This window comes from Perkinsus marinus (genome assembly GCF_000006405.1).
Source record: "Perkinsus marinus ATCC 50983 genomic scaffold scf_1104296934586, whole genome shotgun sequence".
NCBI lineage: Eukaryota > Perkinsozoa > Perkinsida > Perkinsidae > Perkinsus > Perkinsus marinus.
Window position 1 is genome coordinate 192,567 of NW_003214716.1, and position 11,450 is coordinate 204,016.

Here is an 11,450-nt window from a genome sequence, read left to right on the forward strand (position 1 = left end):
CACGGTGCACAATGCGAGTCTGTCATTTGTAATAACGAACGATTATGGGAGATCAATCCTGGGAGTCACTCTTTATCATGATAGCATGTCGGAAGTGTATATTTTAGTGCGTGAAGAATTCCCGTTTTGGAATTATTCACTTGGTTGATAGGTGTCCTCCTGGTGAACTAAAGCGTCGTAAGAAGGAGAAGTTACAGATTATAAGATTGCTGAAGCAAACTGAATTGCATCAAGACGGAGCACAAGAGGATCTGCACACTGGGGATCAATATGGAGCGATGGGTATGTACAACACAAATGCATCGACGAGCGAGGAAAGTCATCATATGAAGTCTAACGACTCAGCATCTCGTCGTCATCATAATCATAATCACAATCGATATACTCCCACTGATGGAAGTATTGAGGAATTTTCTCAAAATCTGGTGAGCACGGCATTCTATGGTAGAGGGTGATAAATGGAGGCGATTGTGATTGTCGTCTTTGTTGTTGTTGTTGTTTAAATTTCTGGTGGTTCATTGCTGGCCTTAATTGTTGTTGGATAACGAGAGAAGTCTCTGCCTTTGAATGGCCGTATGTTGTTTGTTCGGCGGCACTTTTTCATCATCATTACCTCAGCTAAGACCGACTATTATTCATGTTTGGTGAGGAGTAGATAGTTTAAAGACGTTCTCAAGACCTTGGTCATTATCTTGTATGGTATTAGCATCATCATTCATCTTTCAATCTCGCCTATTACGACGAAGATCTCATTGTGTTGTGTCGAGTTTGAAGTCGGTAGCTACTGAGGTGCTCAGGAATCACAAGTGAGATGACACAGATGTATTCACACTCATTACAGTGGTTAATGTACTGGGTGGTTGATGATGCGTCTAGGGACAGTTTACAGAGTGGTGTATGGATGGTAGGGTGTTCAGTAGGACCATCTGTAGATGTTGTAGTTGTCGATGTAATAGTTGAAGGCGGAGGCTAGGGGGGACGATGGAAGGTACTATGGGAGGACAAGCCTGTAGTAGGGCATATCTTGGGGTGGTATGATGCCTCTGGCATAGCTGCCCCACGTGGCAAAGTTAGTCTTAATAAGACGCATCTTGGTGTGGCATAGCTGCCCCACTGTTCTCCTAAATTGATATTAACAAGACGCATCTTGGTGTGGCATAGCTGCCCCACTGTTCTCCTAAATTGATATTAACAAGACGCATCTTGGTGTGGCATAGCTGCCCCACTGTTCTCCTAAATTGATATTAACAAGACGCATCTTGGTGTGGCATAGCTGCCCCACTGTTCTCGTAAAGTGATATTAACAAGACGCATCTCGGTGTGGCATAGCTGCCCCATTGTCCTCCTAAATTGATATCAACAAGATGCATCTCGGTGTGGCATAGCTGCCCCATTGTTCTCCTAAATTGATATTAACAAGACGCATCTTGGTGTGGCATAGCTGCCCCACTGTTCTCGTAAAGTGATATTAACAAGACGCATCTCGGTGTGGCATAGCTGCCCCATTGTCCTCCTAAATTGATATCAACAAGATGCATCTCGGTGTGGCATAGCTGCCCCATTGTTCTCCTGAATTGATATTAACAAGACGCATCTTGGTGTGGCATAGCTGCCCCATTGTGGTCCTAAATTGATATTAACAAGACGCATCTTGGTGTGGCATAGCTGCCCCATTGTCCTCCTCAATTGATACTAATAAGACGCATCTTGGTGTGGCATAGCTGCCCCATTGTCGTCCTAAATTGATATTGACAAGACGCATCTTGGTGTGGCATAGCTGCCCCATTGTCGTCCTAAATTGATATTAACAAGACGCATCTGGGTGTGGCATAGCTGCCCCATTGTCGTCCTATATTGATATTAATAAGACGCATCTTGGTGTGGCATAGCTGCCCCATTGTCGTCCTATATTGATATTAACAAGACGCATCTTGGTGTGGCATAGCTGCCCCATTGTTCTCCTGAATTGATATTAACAAGACGCATCTTGGTGTGGCATAGCTGCCCCATTGTCGTCCTAAATCGATATTAACAAGACGCATCTCGGTGTGGCATAGCTGCCCCACCATTGTCCTCCTAAATTGTCCCATTCTATCATATCTTTGGTGACACGTACCGTAAAGAGCCACTGATACTTCCAAAGATATTTTTATTACTCCTCGGCTGAAGTGTGGGATCAACATCACGACTCTCGAAGGGAAATCGAGGAGGAGGCGATGTCCCTACTGATAAACACACTCTACCTGACGAACGCATATTCAAGCAGGGACAGGGTCACGCCTAGATGTCCTTGCACGCACGATTCGCAGGAAGATGATAGTGCGTGAAAAAATGCTGCTGCACGATGGTGATTGATGAAAGCTCCGCTTGAGGCAAGTATAACCTCTCATACGGACAAGTGTCAAGTATAAAGTATGATTCGACTTATTCACTCTCATGAATCATGAGTAGAATTTTGACATATAATTTCATCACTGTGTGGTGGTGGTGATGACCTTGAGTTTTGTCCCGCCATTCTGTAGTTGTTGTTCCCTTACTGGTGTCGACATGTTATCTACTCACGTCATACGCCGACATATATCTTTCTGGAGAAGTGGGATGTTATTAGGAGCTCTCAGGCCCTTTAGACTTGCTGATATCGGAGAAGGTAGTAGTAGTAGTAGTAGTAGTAGTAGTAGTAGTAGTAGTAGTAGTAGTAGAGGAGCTTCATACGAGGGATATTGGCTTCGTGTTTGAAATATATCAACTCTACAGTGAGTAAGCCAATGTTGTCACCGAAAACCGTCGGTCATAAATCGTCTATATAGTATTTTGGGAGGATGCCTATAGTACTTTATGGTAGAGAATTGGAGGCTGAAGTGGCCATATTCTTGCTCTAGTGACAGTGTATGAATTCGAAGTTGTTTTTAGGTATAAGTCAAGTTGAAGTTAAAGAGTGGTATGTTAAACCGGGTAGTAAAAGGGTCCGTCTTTGGGGGGACAACATGTCATTGATAACAGCAGACGATCATATTTAGGGTATATTTCGTATGAAATCGAAACCGTGTATGTGGAAATGTGTCACTACCCGAAGAATATATGTGTTTCGCTTCGCTCATGTGAATGACACTATTGTGAGTTCAACGATGATTCTGATTAAATGTTGTGGTGAAACATATTTTATTGCTCGAATGTCAATCATCATCATAATAAAGTAATAGTGGATTTCATTTTCGGATGATTTTTATGTGCATGCGTGCTGATGTGGTAGTGATGATGATGAATTGGCTTTCAGTCAGGTGATAAAGTAGAGGAGATGGATCGTCTATGCACAGTGGAAAGTGACAAGGCGGCGGTGGACATCACCAGCAGGTAGGGAAAATTTCGCGCGCCACGAAATTATTACGAAAAATGGGTATTTTAGTTACGGTGGAGTTGTAAAGCGATTGTTGTTCGATGTTAATACTACGGCTAAGGTTGGAGAAGTGCTGTTGGAAATTGAAGAGGAGGAAGAAGAGGAGGAGAGGAAAGAGGGAGTGGCGCTCAGTGATGATGATGGGGGTGAGTATGCGTATGGTCAACTACATGCGTCGGTGAAAATATAAAAATTATGAGGAAATTTACGGGGAGTTTTTTCATTGGTTGATGTGAATATGGGATGAAATTTTAGTGGGGGAACTCTTGAGCTCAACTGAGGTAAGTGAATATATATTCCTCCAACACTGTATAGATGGTGTAGTGGTCATGATATTGGTTTAACTCTCGCGAGGTATCGAGATCTATTCCTGTTGATGTTATCGCATATATATTCTCTTCATTTTATACCAATTCATGAGCAGGAAGGGCTATTTCATAATAATTATTATGATTTCTCATTTACTTTACCGATAGTAATAGAGCTTCACGACCCGTTTTACGTGAACTCGGTGAAAAACGCGATATTCGCGGTGATATGCAATAGTCGTGAAATGTGTTTATCACTAGTGTTTTTCATATCACTAGGGTCAAGAAACTCCAATACTACTAATAATACATTCAGCGAGCATTATATGTAAATTTATATGCCATATAGCATTATTATATCCAATTAGACTTCTTTCTCGAGATCGAATCGTATATGTTCGATTTTTCTCTCAGTTGGCGCCGCAGTTCTGAACGACAGCACTAGGACGGCATCTTCCGATGCTTCCTCCTCATCTTCCCAGAACACAAGAATTGTCCCTTTCCATTTGGCTGACATTGGGGAGGGGATAAGCGAGGTGTCGGTGATGGAGTGGTATGTTAAAGAAGGTAAATTAATAAAATTTTTACTTTTTTTCCTGGGAAAATTTGGGAAATTTTTTTATAACATAAATTTATATTGACTTTATGATTAGAGGAATGCGGAGCGATGAAAATAGGAAAAGTGGGACTTTACTTTCCGTTTTACGCGAAGTGAAATGTGTTTTTCATATCACTAGGGTGTAATACCACGCGACTGGTCATACTTACCATAATTCCCCCAACATTTCTCTCAGGGGACCATGTTGAAGAGATGGATAGATTATGCACTGTTGAAAGCGACAAGGCGGTAGTTGATATTACAAGTCGTCGTAGAGGGACAATAAGGCGTCTAGGGTAAGTTCATTGTGAAGCTTTGTTCGAGCATTTTGTATATTCTATGATAATAGTTTATATCTCGAAATTGATTGTGTCACCGCGCCACAAAATTAGCAATGGACAGGTGTAACGCTGGTGACACGGCGAAAGTGGGCTCGGTGTTGGCCGAAATTGAAGTTGAAAAATCTGAGGAGGATGAGGAGGAAGAAGAACTCGGGAGTGTGGCAACGGAGAAACGTGTGGAAGAGGATAACAGTAGTAGTAGTAGTAGTAGTAGTAGTAGTAGTAGTAGTAGTAGTAGTAGTGGTTGTGGTAGTAGTGCGAAAGGTTTCAAATTTGAGGGAAATATATTTATCGCAAATTACACGAAAAAAATATTAATATCAAAAATATATTGTTAAAAAATTATTATTTATATTCGCGGGAAAATTTCGCGAAAATTTTCGTTGGTTTTTTCTTGTACAGTTTCACCATAAATTGCGTTTAAATGTGTCATCATAGTGAGGAAACGGGAAAAAATCGGACACTTGATAATGTGCTGGTTGCATAAAAATTTCGGTCTTCTGTACTTTTTACTGTAGTCCTTGTCGTATATGTTTTCTGTGGTGAAATTGGGGGGGGGGGAGTAAGCACATGGTCAACTACATGTGTTGGTGATGACAATATGGAAATTACTATTGGTTTCTGTATTACATTTTCACCGACCAGACTCTCGAGCTCAGCGAACATACTTCCAACAGTAAATTTGAGTATAAAAAATTTAATATCATCGCTTACTATTTACCCGGGAGAATCAATATGCGTATAAATTATGTTGTATTTCTTCAGCATACCAAAAATCGTTGAAAAATTCTGAGATGAGAGTTTCGGCCATCCCTATGGTTAGGCAAGCAGCTAAGGAAAAGGGCATTGATATTAACACGCTAGTGGGCTCAGGTGAGGAAGGAGTTTTTGAATATGTGATTAATTATTTTATGGTATGTGTATAGAGCTTATATAGTAATGAAAAATATCATCTACGTGAAGTGGTGAAAAACGCGATATTCGCGGTGATATGCAGTAGTCGTAAAATACGTTTTTCATATCACTAGGGTGAAGAAACTCGATTATTCTACTTATATAATATAAATTTCGAAGCGAGTGGAGAATATGGTCCCCCCCCGGGGATGGAACCGGGGACCTATACCAAAATAGAGAATTATGGTTCCCAAACGACAACGCAATCATTATTTGTCTACTTCCAAATCGAAAAATGCGGAATAGTCGAGCTCCGACAAGTGCGAATATCATTTTTATATAGTTAAAACTGTTTTACAATTTTCGGTGTCCTCCGTTTGGTGAATGATGAAATATGTAAATTTTTTCATCACTTGTTTATTGGAGTTTCACCCGTGATGTGAAAAACACTAGTGAAGAGCACATTTCACTTCGCGAAAAACGCATGTGAGCAGTGAATTTCGCGTAAAACATGTGAGGTGTTTTTCATGTGATATGCAAAACGCGAAATTATTTCGCGTTTTACGCGTTTTGCGCGAAATACGCATATTTGGAATCATTATGCATGGCTCAAACCTTGCACTGGCTATAAATCAACACTTGAAATATCCTAGGGAAACCTGTCTCTGATTTGCCACCCCTATCCCAGTTAGTTGATGGTACAGAAAATCAAAATTTATCAAAATACAACAGGCGCATACCACCCTGGAAGACAACCCGTTTTGCCTCCTCATATGTGAGCGACAGCGAGTGAAACTCCACTGTAGTAAAATTTTGACAAATTTCACCTGTTTTTCGCGAAGTGTAATGTGAAATGGGTTTTTCGCTAATGGGTGAAACTCCATTGTTGTTTTTTCTATTATAGTTATGTGAAAATTTTCATTATGTGGTGGAAAAATTCTTCCGGAAAGAAATTTTCCGCATATTTTTGGAAATTTTCGTTTTTATGTTCAGGACCAGATGGGAGGGTGACTATGGAAGATGTTCTGAGGTCGACCGAAAAAGAAAAAAAAGTTGAGGAAAAATTTTCCGAAAAAAATTCGGAAAATTCTACTTATCGAGTTTCCCTCTTGAGGGGTGTGGCCGCAGCTATGGTACGATCGATGACCGCAGCATTAGCGGCGCCGCATATGAATTTGGGAGAGGAAATAAGAGTAGATGAACTAGTGAGAGTTCAGGTGAGTTTACTCGGGAGGGCGATACTGGAGTTTCGCTCGTTTCACGTGAAGTGGCGTCGTAATACTCCGTAAAAAACGCGATATTCGCGGTGATATGCAGTAGTCGTGAAATATATTCTTTTTCACTAGTGTTTTCCATATCACAGGTGAAACTCCAAAAAATTCTCAAAATTTTTCGATTTTTCCCCCATACTATTCAGAAAAATAATGGAGTTTTACTAGTGTTTTTCATATCACTAGGGTGAAGAAACTCCACTGAATGTATATTTTTCCTCCCACGTTGGTATTTATTTTTTTTCAGGCGAATCTGAAAAAACTGGTTCAAGGGCCGCCCTACAATTTACCTTCTATGACGCTAACTGCGATGATGATGAAAGCATTGTCGTTGAGTTTGCTGAAACATGAAATACTCAACTCTAAAATTGAGCCGTAGGTGTTGGAATAATTTTGTGGCGCGCGGTAAATTTTTTTTCAGATCCGGAGAGTATTACACTGTGTATCGTTATCATAATATTTCTATGGCAATAGACAGTCCGCAGGGGTTGGTGGTACCAAATGTGAAAAATGTTGAGAAGAAAAATTTGGTTGAAATTCAAAAAGATATTTTGGAACTACAGGTGAGAGAGAGGCGAATTGAAAATAATTTTTTTCTCCGCAAAAAAAGGAAAATTTTTGCGGATTTTACGAAGTTTCATTGCAAGAATTCGCACTAGGCTTGGGAAAAAGTGTAGGAAAAAATTCTGTGTAGTTGAGGGGAAAAATATGCATATAGTTGGTAATAATATGAAAATTCTGGTGAAATTTTGGAAAATTTATATTAGTTTATGTATTTCACTTCTACCCGAATTCATATAAATAGCTTTGGAAACTCCTGAGCTGAGCAGCTGAGGAAAGCGATTACATATATTCCTACTCCAACACTGTATAGGAAACTCCTGAGCTCAGCAGCTGAGGAAAGCGATTACATATATTCCTACTCCAACACTGTATAGGCAACTCCTGAGCTCAGCAGCTGAGGAAAGCGATTACATATATTCCTACTACAACACTGTATAGGAAACTCCTGGGCTCAGCAGCTGAGGAAAGCGATTACATATATTCCTACTACAACACTGTATAGGAAACTCCTGGGCTCAGCAGCTGAGGAAAGCGATTACACCGATTAAAAATGAGGGAAATTCTCTCATTGTTTTCCATAGGCGCGCGCTTCGAGCGGTCGGCTAACACTTGAGGACATTCGAGGAGGTACGGTATCGTTTTCCAACGTCGGAGTAATTGGTGGGACTTATTCGAAAGCCGTTCTATTCGATGGTCAAGCCCTTATTGGTGGTGCTGGAAGAATAAGGACGCTGCCGAGGTGAGTGAAAGTAGCGCGCGCCCTGGTGATCGATTATGTATATGTCGTAGGTTTACTGATGATGGTTCGGAGGTGTATGCAGCGAAAGTGGTGAATGTGTCTTGGTCGGCTGATCATAGGCATATTGATGGTGAGGTTGGAAGAAAAAATTTACCAAAAATTTTGGATTTTTTTCGGTAAATTTTGTTATTTTTGAGGAAATTTCGGGAAATTTGAAAGTTTGGTAAAAATGTGAATTTTTTTCAGGTGCGACTGTTGCGCGTTTCTCCAACACTTTCAAAGGCTACCTCGAAAATCCGGCAAGTATGATTCTCGATACGGCATAAAAGAATTTTGTGGCGCGCGGTCACGGAATTTTTCATTTCATGTTAGTTTCGTTTCTACGATGCTGATGATGTTCTTGTGTTAACTGATAGTTGGTTTACTTTCGGGGAAAAATATGCACAAAAAATTTTGTAGAATTTTCCTCATTGGTTTCTGTAAACTTCTAGTGAGGAAAGCGAACATATATTCCTCCAACACTGCTGTTTGGGACGCGAAAGCGATTCGATTTTAAGAAGTGAAGATTTGACTGGTCGAAAAAGTCCTTATTAATAAGGAGGAAATTGAGAGTAATTTTAACTAGGGTAAACCGCAATGAATTTGCAATGCGAAGTTTAATTTTGTTACCAAAAATCGAAGAAATAGTGTCTACTTCTGGTGATGAAATATGTGTTTGCTTCCCTCTCTAGTAATTTTTTCGATGAATTTCACTTTTTTAATGCATTTTAGTTTCTATATTGGAGTTTAGTGATATGAAAAATATATTTCCCAATTCACTTTGCGGAAAACAATTGTGTTATCGGCGGTCGCGGAAAAACATATACGTCTTATAATTCACAAGGAGTATTACACCACTTCACGTTAAACGGGTCATCGTGAAATTCTAATAGTTATTGCTGAACTTTTTTGTAAATTTTACGGTTTCTGGTGAAATTTCAGGGGAAAAAATTCATCGGAGTTTTCTTATTGTCAACAACAACAGCCGTAAGTGAATATCTTCGCTCTCATTGAGAGCAGCGTATAGCAAACGATTTTAGTGGTGTAAAAATATCCGACTTTGTGATAAATTCACCCACCGACGATTGTCTTGTGTAATAATACTTTTCTTGCTGTATCTTTCGTAGAGGAGTTCGTTTTCATTATGACAAGCGATTGGCACATATACAACTTGGCGAATTACGATATGCAACGAACGAGTGGTGACACTGAAGGCGCTCGGGTGAGGAGTACCCAGTGTAGGGGGAAAATATGTACATATATGTTGGTGATGACGATATGAAAATTATGAGGAAATTATTGTTGTTTTTTATATAAACTCCTGAGGAAAGCGAACGTATATTCGTCCAACGCTGAGAGTGTGGAATTTTCGAAGAGTATCTTAGGTTGAAATTAGGAAGATACGAAATAGGTCCAGAATGGGAACATCAGTGATGGAATTGAAATTAATTTTTTTTCAGTCACTCGGTGTACCGACGAAGAATTGGTTGGCAGCCTGGCAAAGCGAAGGAATGAGAAGTAAACTAAATTATAGAATTTTTTTGACTTTTTCCATTTTTTTCTGAAATTTGAGGGGAAAAATTTGTATAAAATTATTTTATTTGCCGAATGAGCTCTAAATGATCCCAATTGTTAATTTGTTTGCATTTTTTGCAGTGGAGTTTCACCCTAGTGATGTGAAAAACATATTTCGCATTGCACTTCGCGAAAAACGGGTGAAACTCCAGTGGTGGAATATATATGTGATTAATTTCCTCGGTTGAGAATTTGCAGTCTCAAAATTTACACAAGATTTGTGGTAGGAGTGTACAAAAACTAATAAGAATTTGCGTAAAATTTAGTTTTTTTCTGAAAATTTTCGTATGTATTTTACCATTTTTTCAGGAACTGTCTACTGTGTTGTTCTCTGTCATTATGAGGAGCAAGCGTGTTTGTTATTATCAGATTCAGCTGAAGCTCCCAAAATGTGAGTTTTTTCTGCAAAATTTCGTAATTTTTTCCGTCAGAAATTCGTTGCCTCCGTCAAGTCGTTATCGCTTACTGGGTGGAAAGGCGGCTCCTGGTGAAACTGATGTGGAATGTTTGAATAGAAAATTGAGAAAATGCGTGTTGCGAGTAGATGAGAAACAGAGAAAATGTGAATGGGCGGTAAGCTGTTTTGTGGTTCATAATGGAGTTTCTTCACCCTAGTGATATGAAAAATATATTTCACGACTACTGCATATCACCGCGAATATCGCGTTTTACACCGAGTTTTACGCCACTTGACGTAAAACGGGTCGTGAAACTCCAATGATACTACTGTGCGCGCGTTCTTCTGATGCGAATGTGTGAAAAATTGGTTTTCGACTGTTTTCATATTATTGGAGTTCCACCCTAGTGATGTGGAAAACATATTTCCCATTTCACTAGAAGAATATATTTTTCAATGTGTTTTTCACATGGAGTATTCCGCCACTTCACGTTAAACGGGTCATCGTGAAACTTCATTTTTGAACACGATGAATGTATCAATGGAGTTTCGCCCGTTTTACGTGAAGTGGTGTAATACTCCATATGAAAACGCGATATGAAGTGGCGAATTGAAAACAATTGGCGAATTACACCGGACAAATCACTCCATATCACATGAAAAACACATACCACGTGTTTTACGCGTTATTCACTGCTCAAATGCGTTTTTCGCGAGTACTTGAAATGTGAAATATGTTTCTCGCTAGTGTTTTTCATATCACTATGGTCAAGAAACTCCAATATTAATTTTTCAGCGAAAATTACTATAGTGTTGGAATTTCAGGTTGGTGAAAAGCTGTTCACATTTTGGCGTCCAGAATTCGACGAGTTTGTGTATCCCTATCTGCCGTCGTATGTTCAACGTCCCAAAGAATGCATATCAGTGTAAGTCTTGGCCAGGAACTCATCTATATTTTGAGAAAAAAACGTTCCCCAGGGTTTGATAATAGTGGGGAAAATGATGTCACTAATGTGATGACATCTGCATGGGAAACTGATTGAAGAATGGAGTTTCTTGACCCTAGTGATATGAAAAACACTAGTGAAAAATATATCGGTAAAAAACGCGGCGTTTTTCACCGAGTTTCACGCCGCCACTTCGCGTAATACGGCTTGTGAAACCCCATTATAGGTTCCTGGATGATTTTCTGATCTTTGATGCTGATGGACATGGGAATATCATCGTTTTCAGATATCAAGTCGTTTTACCTAATAAATGTGTCCTTCGCAGTCGACCTGGTTGTGATATCAGAAGCAGTGAGTTCATAGACTCGGTGTTTTCGTGACTT

The 11,450-nt window shown here is 39.8% G+C and overlaps 3 protein-coding genes across 3 annotated transcripts in view; all 3 read left to right on the forward strand.

Moving 5' to 3' along the window:
• Pmar_PMAR019343 (hypothetical protein) overlaps window positions 1-1,105 on the forward strand; it is a gene marked incomplete at both ends in the record, with an annotated part of 4,139 nt that extends 3,034 nt beyond the window's left edge. Inside the window, 2 exons of the mRNA XM_002784819.1 lie at window positions 152-425; window positions 989-1,105. Of these exons, the coding sequence (XP_002784865.1) occupies window positions 152-425; window positions 989-1,105 (391 nt within the window). The remainder of the gene's footprint in view (window positions 1-151; window positions 426-988) is intronic.
• A 1,493-nt stretch (window positions 1,106-2,598) lies between these two features.
• On the forward strand, window positions 2,599-8,435 carry Pmar_PMAR019344 (dihydrolipoamide succinyltransferase, putative; the record flags this gene model as incomplete). Its single annotated transcript, XM_002784820.1, has 14 exons — window positions 2,599-2,647; window positions 2,911-2,952; window positions 3,279-3,351; window positions 3,404-3,540; window positions 4,117-4,269; window positions 4,497-4,596; window positions 4,703-4,854; window positions 5,443-5,514; window positions 6,529-6,752; window positions 7,054-7,181; window positions 7,228-7,369; window positions 7,952-8,109; window positions 8,160-8,239; window positions 8,356-8,435. 14 exons carry the CDS (start codon window positions 2,599-2,601, stop codon window positions 8,433-8,435), a joined length of 1,590 nt encoding a protein of 529 aa, XP_002784866.1.
• Window positions 8,436-9,292: 857 nt separating this feature from the next.
• Pmar_PMAR019345 (hypothetical protein) overlaps window positions 9,293-11,450 on the forward strand; it is a gene marked incomplete at both ends in the record, with an annotated part of 2,476 nt that continues 318 nt past the window's right edge. The window contains 5 exons of the mRNA XM_002784821.1: window positions 9,293-9,370; window positions 9,609-9,666; window positions 10,033-10,114; window positions 10,946-11,046; window positions 11,354-11,418. Of these exons, the coding sequence (XP_002784867.1) occupies window positions 9,293-9,370; window positions 9,609-9,666; window positions 10,033-10,114; window positions 10,946-11,046; window positions 11,354-11,418 (384 nt within the window). The remainder of the gene's footprint in view (window positions 9,371-9,608; window positions 9,667-10,032; window positions 10,115-10,945; window positions 11,047-11,353; window positions 11,419-11,450) is intronic.